Here is a 12,514-nt window from a genome sequence, read left to right as displayed (position 1 = left end):
TACAAGTGTCTCAGTTCAGTCCAATTTACAGAAGGACAAACGATTCTAAATTTGTATGTGCACTGAACAAAATAAGGAGTACCAGTTTTCACATCTACTCCCTCCGTTCCTAAATACTTGTCTTTCTAGGCATTTTAACAAGTGACTACATACGAAGCAAAATGAGTGAATGTACACTCTAAAATATGTCTACATACATTCATATGTAGTAGTCATTTGAAATGTCTAGAAAGACAAATATTTAGGAACGGAGGAAGTATATACAAGTTTCGGCACTATGATTAGGCGATTACAACTTTTCTGTAACCAACCCTATTTTTTCTCTAAACAACTACTCGTGGAGGTTGAATTATATACATCCTGAACTATCCTGGCAGTTTTAAAAAATATCGTAATTAGATGACTCAGCCTTATCTCACTAACTAGATGACTGAAACAAAGCTAAGACGGTCGCACACAACAACCCAAACATGGGTAGAAACGACCAAGACTCACATACATATAAAATCTAAATCATAATATGAAACGACGAAGACTTGCGTCCGCCCATTCCCGAGCATCGGTTTTAGACCGATCGATGACTCTTCGCAAAGGCAAGTATGTGTTGTTAAAAAACCCACTTGTACTTCCTCTCTCTAGCCATATGCTCTAGGTTAGAGACACCAACGAACTTAAAGCCTTACTCTTTGTGCCATGAGTTCTTGACCTGGCCTCCTACCACCATCATGGATTGGAAGGGAAGCCCAGGGAATGATCTCACTCAGATTTGCCCATTGCAGTACCGAGCTCTAAATGATCGAAATGAGCCACCTCCTGTGTGTAGAGGTACATAAACAACAAGTATCATTATGTGCTAAATCCCTCTTGGCAAACACGACGACGAGCCAAAGAAAAAGTTTGTATTTCAACAGCGCCCAGGATTGCCTTATGGTGCAATTCGTAATCCAATTGATTGCCGCAGTGAAACAAGCACCATATACTAACTTTGCCGAAAAAACTCCTTCTAAAACCCAACTCCAGGTCCGCTTATCTTTAGTGCCATGGATCGTCGGGGTTTAAGAAATAATTTCCAGAAGGTAACCACCTACAGGAAAGTGTGAATGTTGCTCTCACCATTGATATCTTTGATCCAAGCTTCATTAGAAGTCGCTTCAACAACAGTCCTGCGCAACCGGACGACCGGATATACTAATTATTTGTTGGTTTAAAATCTGTTAGGTAAGTCACAGATGCATGTCCAAATGACTTGAAATTTGGGGCGGGCCTCACGCATCAAATTGTCTACCATACAAATTTTATTTGGAATTTTTTGAATTTGTTTTGAATTTTTTATGAATTTTTTCTAACCGAGTGCAGATGAGCCTGGGCACCAAAACGCCCTACTCGAACATTACAGCTTATACTAGTATGGTGCTTATATATGTCCAGCAAAGTCATCCAAAGCTTAGCTTCCGATTTTTGAGATGTGAAGACATCTTTAGCTTGTTTGCTGTGACTGAAACTGGAAACCATTACTCCTAAATACTAAAACTGAAACTGGAGTTGTATTCAAACTGATATCTCCAAGGGAAAGTTGTGGCTACTCTCGGATGTAGGTACACCCGAGTTTGCAAAACTTCGAAAAATGTGATAAAACAAGGTCCGAAAAATCTGAAATCTTGAGACAACAAGCTTCATTAAATGTTTGAACTTTTTGCAAAGTTTCAGCTAAAAACAACATCCGAGGAGCTCTCACAAAAAAAAAACAAAATCAATGCTCAAACAGTGCGCAAACTTAGAACATTGATTTTGTTTTTTTTGCCGAGAGCTCCTCTGATGTTTTTTTCCGCTGAACTCTTGCAAAAAGCTTGAACATTTGATGAAGTTTCATGTCCCCAAACTGCAGATTTTTTTGACATTGTTTGATCATGTTTTTATTTTTTTTTCCAAACTTGGGTGTACCTACACCCGAGAGTAGAAAAGCTGGTCTCTATCTCCAACCATTTTGAAACTGAAACTGGAGGAGTAACCATTACTCCTAAACACTACTCCAGTTCCAATTATTCGAAACAAAGCGGACTATGAAGATAGATCATCAAATCTAAAATTTCTCAGATGGGAAGACATCAGACCAAGACTCACGTCCACATAAAACATAAATCATAAAATGAAACGGTGATAATACCTCCGAACTGTTCTGGCAGATGCTGCGAGGGAGGCTGATTACATTGCACTTCGAACGAAACGGACCAATCAATCTACCTCAACTAGCGCACAATCCACAACTGAAATGAAAAGAAATAGAGACACAACAACTCTGAAGAAATTAACATGCAGTTGCATAATTATTATTTTTTGAATTTTCACCGGGGGGGAGATTTCCCCACCTGAATTGTATTCATATTGCCTATAAGGCTTTGCAGCCTATTGCAAGATAGGTTCAAGTGAACCAGAAATACATGGGGGGCACAAGAGGAGAAGAGATAAAGAAAAAAGGACACACACATACAACACATAAAACAGGGGAGAAACAAAAAGGGAAAGAACAGACAACACAACAAGAGCACTGCCAAAGTAGTCGAACGCCATTGGCCAGCCGAGACCAAGCCAGGGCACTGTACCATCGATGCAATCAAAAGGCGCCGCGCATCCGAGAGTACACAACGCCGCGACACCACCTGTGTCGTGGGGTGCAATCAAAAGGACACACGAAACAAGAGACGACACCACGGCACCTGTGTGCCACCGACAAGGCCGAAGGGCATCACCTAGTAGACCAAACCAAGACACTGCACCATCGACGTGATCGAAAGGCGCCGCGCATCCGAGACTACCCAACGCCACGACACCACCTGTGTCGTGGGGCGCAATCGAAAGGATACGTGAGCCGAGACGACGCCACAACACCTGTGTGCCACCGGTGTAGTCACATAGGCATCGCCACAGCAGAGACACATGAAGGGGCACCTGAGGACGAACAATAAGAACACTGACGAAGACAAGGGAAGACGGCCAACCCCCAAGCCACGGCCCTCCCGGGTGAGAGGAACCGCATCCATGGCCGCCACAAACAACACCCATCAACGCTGACAGCGGGACAAGGGGGCCCTTCCAACCCGCCCACGGCTGCCCCCCGCGTGGAGAGCAAGCCGCATCCATGGCTGCCATCTGCAGGCCAAGGATTTTGCCGACCTCTGCAACCGCAATAGGCCGATAGGCGGAGGAAGAGGCAGCCAACGGTGGAGCACGGTACAACGCCGGCCAGCACCACACCGGGGAGCTCCAGGCATAACCAGGCGCAATACAGAGCACCACCACGCCGAGAAAACGCGAATGCCAAGTTGGGGAAAACCTGATCTGCCGCCGAGGGAGCAGGAAAACTGGCGCCACCCAACAGATCCGGGCAGGGGCCTGCCGGATCCGGCCCCGCACGCCGCGGCCTCGCCAAGGCGACGGCACACACCGGGGCGAGCCCGAGGAGCGCAACCGCCCAGATCCACCACCCGCGCCGCGCAGGGGCGCCCGACGCCGGCCCACCCAGCAACCAGGGGGGCACAGGGCCATGCGACGACCAACCGCCGAGCACCAGACGACCTAGAGGCCGCTGCACAAACCGGAGCGCCGCCGGAGCACGGCGCCGCGCGCGACGCTGCTGCGCACGCACCACCGAGGTCGCACACAAGACCAACCGCCGCGCGCAGGAGCGAGGGCCCGCCGCCGCCAGCCGCCACCGGGGCTTTGCCCGGCGACGCGTGCCGGTGGCGGCGGAGGAGGGGAGGAGGGGAGGGGGCGGCGGAAGTCGCGGCTTGGTCTCCGCCCGAGCCGCCCCTGTGGAGCGACGCGGGGGACGGTCCTTTTCCAGTTGCATAATTCTACGACCGCTTCCTCTTCAACACCATGGAGCGCTCGAAGTCCTCCTCCTCGCTGTCGCTGGAGCTGCTGTCGGTAGGCGGGGGGAGCACCGGCTTCCGGTAGACCTTGTGGACCACGAAGACGACGTCCCGCGCCTCGGGGTCCGGGTGCGCGCGGCGGAAGGCGGCCGCGTCCCTGTTGAGCCGGTACTCCTTCATCAGCCAGCGCGTCGGCGACCATACCGCCCCGCCCTTCCACGTGTAGCGGTATGCAAACCTGCGCCGGAACGCCACTGCCTCTCGGCCGCCCTCGCTGCCGTAGTACGGCTTCTCCGTGCCGTATTGCACCCAGCACCCGCCCGCGCCCGGCGTCGGGCACGTCTCGCCGGCGAGCTTTGCCGCGAAGAAGAAACCCCATACCTCGCCATAATCTCTTATGTGGTTTTCCCGGAAGGGGAGCTCACGCGGGGGCAAGGACAAGACGTCCACGCCCTTGTTGATGAAGCCGGGGAAGATGTCGCCGCCCAGCCCCGCCCTGGGGACGAGGTAGTGGTCGATGAGCTCAAGGCCGGTGGGTTGAAACACGTACCCGGCTGTCAGATTAGGGTTCGCCATCGCCGACCGATATCGAAGTTGTAGCCTAGGAGAGGTAGATTGTGTGGGCGACTCAAAATGTTGAGTGGATCTGAGAGAAAGAGAGTTCGATTATGCCCTGGGATAATTCAGGTTGGGAGGACCTGCTCCTGCTTTTATAGATGGGTTGGCATTAATGACAGGAAGGTTGCAGAAGCCAAGTACAGATGGCACACTAGATAGAGGGTGTCTAATTAAGTCGGAGATAACATGTGCTCAATTAAAACAAAATTTGATGGGCCAATTGATCAGGATTGTGCAATCGAATTTGTTGCACAACCGTGCTTGGCCCAAACACATGGCAATAGATTAGAGTCCATAAATATTCCTAATATAAAAGAGCTATGGTGATATATGCTTAGAAACACCTAAGCATTTTTAGTCCTGAAATTTCAAGAGAGATGAGTCTCAAAATTTCTAGAGAATTGAGTGAGGCACATGTGGTCAAGTGAAGTTTTTGAGGTTGATGATGACGTGGCAACGACCCCCCCTCCCCACCCCTTACGCGCGGAAGCAAGTTGGCGGCAGAACAGTGAGTTGTTGGCAAATCCGCATTGCTTTCGGACAATTGATGGAGAGGTACCTTGTACGGGGCGGTGGCTTGGAGTGAGTTGTTGACAAATTTGTATGACTTTCGGACAATTGATGAAGAGGTGCTTGTTGAACATATTTGTCTTGATTTAATCTTTCCTCGAACAATGACCAAGCAACAAATATTGACTGTATTTGGAGCACACACAGCGTCAGATGAGCTCAGCATGGTCACATTCCACATATTTAATTCCATATGAGACCATACATGCTAATTTTAAATGGACAAAAAATATAGCAAAATGATTCACCAGCGATATGCGTGCGTCTATGGACGACAAAAGCAATGATGTCAGCACTCCAAATGTTACTTTTGAAACTTCAAAATCATATCTCCCTCAAACCATTACTCGGATTATCTTCATGATCAGCTTTGTTTCAACGAGATCGTCGAAATTAGACTATATGTTGTTAAGCATTAACTTTTTTTTTCCTGAATGGCGTCACCAAATTTTTCTATGAATTTGCGTTAGTACCAAAGTTACTACTCGGGAACTTTGATATGAACACAACAACAAGTTCGTTAAACATGAGCTGACAATTTTATGGATGTTGAAACTCCCAGGAGCGATCCAATCGATAGATCTGCTTGGCTGTTCCCGATTTTGACCGAGTCACGCCTAGGCTGGGCTGGCGGCTGGTGGGCCTTGGTCAACATTTGGGAGTGTGGGCCTAGGCTGTCGGTGAGGGGAATTTCGATGGGCTATCTCCGATTTAGTACAAAATTTATTTTTAATTTTAAAAATGTAAAAAATAATTAAAATTTTGTTTAGAATTTCAAAATGTATTCTAATTTTCAAAATTGTTTCTGTTTTCGAAAATTGTTCAGTATTTTGAAAATGCATGCGTCTCAAAAGGTAATCAATTTTTTCATAAAAACGTGTTCAAAAATTAAAAAAAAATCTTCAAATCTATGGATGTTTGTAGTTCTTAAAACTCTGCGCAACTCATTAGGAACACAATTTTGCTCTATCAGGTCATTGGCTAGGCTCGTGCGCGTGAGAGGTGGAGGTCGTGTGTTCGACCCCTAGGGAGCGCAATAATTTGTAGAATTTTGCACAACGCTCCCACTTTTGGGCCGACCTAACTGGCTATTTGTGTGTTCTTAGGGCTGTTATTCGTTGTGAAATGTTGCAGATAGGAGCTCACATGGGGGTGGGAGTTCTTGGGGAGGTCCTATTTCACACGATGCATGCTGGGAGGAGTCACAACGCGTACCCCCCTCTTACTTAGAGTGCCCTTTTGGGCCGGCCCATGTACAAGGCGCCCTATTATTTCATATCATTTTTTATTTTCTGTTTTGTATTGTTTTTTCTTCTGTAAATAATTTAGGATTTCAGAAAAGTTCTAAAATCCTAAAAATTGAGAATTTGGAAAAAAGTAATCATGAAGTCATAAAATATCCACTGATTCAAAAAAATGTTTGTGATTAAAACAAATGTTTGCATATTCAAAAAATATTCACGATTCTCAAAAAGGTACTAGAAATAAAAAATGTCATGATTTTGAATAAATATTTTTGGATTCAAAACATGTTCACAGATTCAAAAATTATACATGAATTTTTGAAAATGTTCACAAAATTCAATTTTTCTGTGAATTGCAAGAAACATCGATTCCAAAATGTTTGTTGATTCAAAAAAAATCATGTATTAGAAAAATAATCATGCATTTGGAAAATGTTTGTCAAAACAAAAAAAATTATCTTGAATTTCAATAATGGTTCCCAATTTCCAAAAATGATACATCCCCACACGGCAGCACACAGTTTTCATGTGACCGGCCAAATAAGTCAGTCACCAGGAACCTAATAAATCTTTCGTATCTTTGGAAACACATTAATTTCAGATTAACCTGTACAAATCCAACAACAACCAATCTTTTGCTATCTTTGGCAACCCATTAAATTCGGATTAATCGGTACAAATAAATTTGGAGCAATCTGCGGTAACCTAATAAATCTTTAGTATATCTGGCAACCAATTAATTCAGATCAATCGGTACAAATCAATCAACAATCAATCTTTGGCAACCCATTAAATTCATGTAAATTAGTACTACAAAACAATCAACAATCGATAAATCAACAGCTACACTATATTCGTTCACCGCTCCAGCTCGCTCCCATGGTTCGTCGTACCTCCCCGCTGCCGAGGACAACGTCCAGCTCACGATAACAACCCTGTAATTAAACTATAGTGATCTCCTCCTAATTATTGCCATGTCATCATGTTTTGCAATAGTGCAAACCACTTTTCCCAAATAAAACTCAAATTCGAATTCCAGTTACAAGTCAAAATATTATTTCTTCAGACAGTAAAACAAAAATGTTGGTAATATCCTAAATCATCCCAAAGTAATTGTCATGAAGAAACCAACCATGTTCAAATTCCCAAAATGCCCCTAAAAATATTTAAAGTGGACCAACAACAACTATTTAAGTCAATCAAATATAAACCTAAATATAAATGTCTGCAAATGGCCTGAAACTTAGGCTGCTATTTTCTTTACAGGAAAATGAGATTTTTATTGTTTAACCTTGAGGATTACAATCATGTTGGTGTAGCAAATCAATCTCATCTGGTCCAATCTAAGCCAAACTGTTGTACGCATGTGATGATGCCCTACGTGATGATCTGCTGCTATTAATAGTAATGCTCGGCAAATGAAGTGCTACAAGATATATGAGTCATTGCGAAGCTCTGGGCTGAATTGAGTAGCACAAATTTAGTCTTTTTTTCCGAACGCAGTAGAAATGCAAGCGCTTATATATACGCGTGTACACTCACCCACAAATTTAGTCTTCTAGATCATCAATATTCCAGTCAGTAGCATTGAAATTTACTAGTGCTCTAGTTCAGTCCAATTTATAGAATGGAAAACAATTCTAAATTTGTATGTGCATTGAACAAAATAAGGGAGTACCAAATTTCACTTCTATACAAGTTGCCGCACTATGATTAGGTGATTACAACTTTTCTGTGACCAACCCTCGAAAACACTAATCTCTAAACAAGTATATATAAGCAAATAAAATCATAGGTTGCCTGAAGTTTGAAATATTGCAATTCATTATGCAAGGTGAATGTGCTACATAAAGACAGCAAAGTGAGCAGGTCATATTTTCCCCAATTCATATCATGAATGCTAATTTCAGATATAACTCAAAAAGGGACTAATTATTTCTTGGTTTAAAACCATTACTCCATGGCAAATGCAATTGCTACAAGATCTGCTTGACCTGGCTAAGCTCCGGGCTCCAGAGACCGGAGAGGCATGGCCAGAAATATTTTGGACTTATGGGTCTTGAATCTTGAGTCTAACATATCAAAGTGATGCCAAAAATAACTCGTGCGACCCAGAAGCAATTATTGTAAGCTTGATAACATTCCAGCCAGTAGCATTTATGGAGTAGTTTCCCTTAGCCTTTGCCTCTCGCTTCAGTCCAATTCATATATCTGCCAAGAAACGGAGACCAATTAATTCTCAGCCTCACCGAATTTCTGCAGCATGATTTGGTGCTTACAAGTTTTCTAGTATGAACACTAAATGTGCAGAGAAAACTGTAAGTTCTCTAAAAGATATAACACCTCTGAACAGTTCTGATAGATTTTGCAAAGAAGATGGATCATAATTTTTTCGACAAATGACGATTTTTATTGACTCAAATGAAGCATCAACAAAATACAAACACAATGAGCACAATCACAACCTCTACATAGCTAGGGTACACACGGCCACACCAACATACACACACAAACATAGCAAAGTCATACAAAACTAAAGCTATGTCTAAGCAACAGAAGAAAACTCCGAAATGATTAAAACAACGATCGACGAACTACAACAAGCAATCTGCCTCAACTTGATCGAAGGCACAATCCAGAACTGAAAACACAAGAGACACACACAACAACGCTGAAGAAATCAACATGCAGTGGCGTAATGCTACTCCTGCAGGGGGAGGAGCACCGCCCCTTGGCCGCCCTAGTTCCCCAGCGTTAACCGCCGCATGATCTCATCGAGTTGCGGGTACACGATGTAGCTCTCGGAGCCCTCGTCCTCGCTGGAGTTGCTGTCGGGCGGCAATGGCGGAGGGATCAGCGGCTTCCTGTAGACCTTGTGGACTACGAAGACGACGTCCGGCGGCACGGGGCCCGGGTGCGCGTGGCGGAAGGCGGCCGCGTTTCTGTTGAGCCAGTACTCCTTCATCCGCCAGCGCGTCTGCGATATTACCTCCCCGTCCCTCCACGAGTAGCGGTACGCGAACCTGCACCGTGTTAGCAGCAAGCTATGTCCATATGTGTGTGCGTGCGTGCGTGAGTCAGGCTGGTGCGTGTGTGCGCGGACCCAGCTAGCGTGCGTGGTGTAGCCAGTTAGTTAGGGGATCACGGGAGTGGTGGACAAGATCGTTGAGGGCTCGCTACGCGTACGCGGGCGCAAGGTGGCCGCGGCCAGAGCGGACCGATTGGGTGTCCTGCTTGGTGGAGGACGTGGGGATCGTTCCCAGCGTCTCCCAGGTATAAAGCCCCGTATGATCGTTGTAACTGGCGAGGTTTGACGAGTTCGTGCTCGTGGAAGTGGCGTTCGAGCGCCTGAAAAAAAAAACCTCCCGTGTCCTCTGTCTTCTTCCTTCCTTCTTCTGCTTGGTTCGGGCCAGAGAAAGAGAGAGAGGAGAGCTAGGGCTAGACAGGATCGGGCACAGCACCAACAATTGGTATACAGAGCCACAAGGTTCGAGGGGCGGCCGTGGCGCGCGGCGGATATGAAGGTCTTGGCAACGGCACACGGCGAGCGCGTGGCGTCGGCAACGCGCGGCGAGTCCACGGTGGTGGAGCGTGATGCCGTGCGCGCGGCGAGCGCGTGGCGTCGGCAACGTGCGGCGAGTCCGCGGCGATGTGGCGTGATGCCGTGCACGCTACAAGCAGACGAGGAGTTCGTGGAGGACCTGCGTGGTGGCGCAGAGGCCGCGGCGGCTCGGCGCGACGCCCGTGGAGGTGCTGTGCTATGGTTGACGGCGCAACGGTGCAGGGCAATAAGCGCGGCGGCAAGTCGGGCGTGACCGGTGCGTGTTATGGGTGCGCACTGGACGCGTCGGGACCGCGGGAGTGGACCGCGTCGAGGTCGAGGCGCTGGACCTGTTTGCGCAGATCGCGTACGTGCGCGGCGGGAGCGCGGGCCGGGAGCGCAGGGACGTGGGGAGTGCGCGCGAAGGGCACGGCGGCATGGTGGCGTGACGAAGGCAGCGGAGAACGGACCGCGTCGGGGCGCTGGACTCGGGCCGTGGAGACTGTGTGCGTGCTCGTCGTGTACACGAGCGTGGGAGCGTGGGACGTGGGGTGCTGCGCGGCGGAGGCCACAGCGGTGCGGTGCGGCGCCCATGGCGCGAGGTCGACAACGAGCCTGACATGTGCAAGGTCATGGCTTGGGGCGTGAATGTTAGTAACAAGCCATGTCCATATGTGTGTGCGTGCGTGCGTGAGTCAGGCTGGTGCGTGTGTGCGCGGACCCAGCTAGCGTGCATGGTGTAGCCAGTTAGTTAGGGGATCACGGGATTGGTGGACGAGATCGTTGAGGGCTCGCCGCGAGCTACGCGTACGCGGGCGCGAGGTGGCCGCGGCCAGAGCGGACCGATCGGGTGTCCTGCTTGGTGGAGGACGTGGGGATCATTCCCAGCGTCTCCCAGGTATAAAGCCCCGTATGATCGTTGTAACTGGCGAGGTTTGACGAGTTCGTGCTCGTGGAAGTGGCGCTCGAGCGCCTGGAAAAAAACCTCCCGTGTCCTCTGTCTTCTTCCTTCCTTCTTCTGCTTGGTTCGTGCTAGAGAAAGAGAGAGAGGAGAGCTAGGGCTAGGCAGCGATCGGGCACGGCACCAACACGCCGGAACGCCACTGCCTCCCGACTGCCCTCGCCGTCGTAGTATGCCTTCTCCTGGCCGTACTGCTCCCAGCACCCGCCCGCGCCCGGCGTTGGGCACGTCTCGCCGGCGGGCTTTGCCGCGAAGAAGAAGCCCCATACCTCGCCGTAATCCCTCCTGTGGTTTTTCGGGAAGGAGAGCACGCGTGGGCGCAAGGACAAGACGTCCACGTCCTCCGCGATGACGCCGGGGAGGAAGAAGCCACCGAGCTCCGCCCTGGGCATGAGGTAGTAGCCGACGAGCTCACAGCCGGTGGGTTGGAACACGTAGCCACCTGCTGCCAGATTAGCCATCGCCGACCGATGCCGAAGTTGTAGCCTAGCTAGGAGGGGTAGGTTCTGTGGGCGACGCGAAATGTTGGGTGGATCAGAGAGTTTGATTATGCCATGGGGGAACTCAGATCCGGGGGGCTTGCTGCTCCTCCTCCTTTTGTAGATGGGACGATATCATGGCAGTTAGCAAGGAAGGTTCCAGAAGTAAGTATGGCATACCAGATAGGGGGTGTCAAATTCGGTCGCGTGTGCTCAATTCAAACAAAATTTGATGGCCCCTTGATCAAGAGTGTCCAATCTGAAAAGAGGGTCAGACCGACTGGCCTTTTTCAGTTTCGTCTCGGCTTTGTTTCACAATCGTGCTTGGCCCAAGCTAATGACATTGGATTAGAGTCCACATAATATTCCTAATATAAGAGCGGGAGGTTGATCTAGGCTTCGAAACACCTTAGCATTTCTTGAGTCCCAAAATTTTCAGAGAATTGAGAGAGACACGCCTCTGACTAAATGGAGTTTTTAAGGTTGATTTTCCGAAACAAGTAAGCGGCAGAAGAGTAAGTTGTTACCAAATCCACATGGCTTTCAGACAGTTGATAAGGATGTGATTTGTGTTTTCGTAAGGAACAAAGTACCTTACACGGGCGGCGGCTTACGAGGGATGACTGTTAAATATATGTGCGTTGATTTAATTTGTCGCCGAACAATACTAAGCAACAAATATTGACTATATTTGGAGCACGACAACCCTAGATGAGCTCGACATGATGACACACCACATTTTTATCACATATGAGACCATACATGCTATTTTTAAAGAGACGAAAAAATAGTGGAACGATTCGCCATCGATATGCATACATCTATCCGACAAAGTAATGATGTCGGCGCTCTAAATGTTACTTCCACTAGTAAGAGAGGGAGGGTGATCTAGGCTTTGGAATGCCGTAGCATTCCCTACGTCCCTAATTCAGATAATTGAGAGAGGCACCTCTGAATATATGAAGTTTTTGAGCTTGCTTTTGGCGTAGTAACAACCCATAAGCCCCGGAGGCAAGTAGGCATGGGTTGTTGCCAAATCCGCATGAGTTTCAGACAATTGATGAAGAGGCTATGTGTCTTTGGAAGGAACAGGGAACCTCGTATGGGCGGCGGGTCGGGAGAGGTGCATGTAGAACACATTTGCATTGGTTTAATCTTTTCTCAAACAATAACCAAGCAACAAATATTGACCATATTGAGCACGGCAGTGCTAGATGCGCTGGGCATGATCA

General features: G+C 47.8%; 2 protein-coding genes across 2 annotated transcripts; both read right to left on the bottom strand.

The window, feature by feature from the left end:
• Positions 1–3,851: 3,851 nt before the first annotated feature.
• On the bottom strand, positions 3,852–4,445 carry LOC119357964 (NAC transcription factor NAM-1-like). Its single transcript, XM_037624715.1, has one exon. The coding sequence runs from the start codon at positions 4,443–4,445 to the stop codon at positions 3,852–3,854; it is 594 nt and encodes a 197-aa protein (XP_037480612.1).
• A 4,223-nt stretch (positions 4,446–8,668) lies between these two features.
• On the bottom strand, positions 8,669–11,372 carry LOC119359615. The gene is made up of 2 exons (XM_037625743.1): positions 10,934–11,372; positions 8,669–9,328 (listed from the first exon to the last, which is right to left on the bottom strand). The coding sequence occupies exons 1-2, from the start codon at positions 11,262–11,264 to the stop codon at positions 9,042–9,044; spliced, it is 618 nt and encodes a 205-aa protein (XP_037481640.1). The 5' UTR covers positions 11,265–11,372; the 3' UTR covers positions 8,669–9,041.
• Between the last annotated feature and the right edge of the window lie 1,142 nt (positions 11,373–12,514).

This window comes from Triticum dicoccoides, chromosome 2A (assembly GCF_002162155.2).
Source record: "Triticum dicoccoides isolate Atlit2015 ecotype Zavitan chromosome 2A, WEW_v2.0, whole genome shotgun sequence".
NCBI lineage: Eukaryota > Viridiplantae > Streptophyta > Magnoliopsida > Poales > Poaceae > Triticum > Triticum dicoccoides.
Note: the sequence above shows the minus strand (reverse complement) of the source record. Positions and strands in the feature narration are given on the sequence as shown.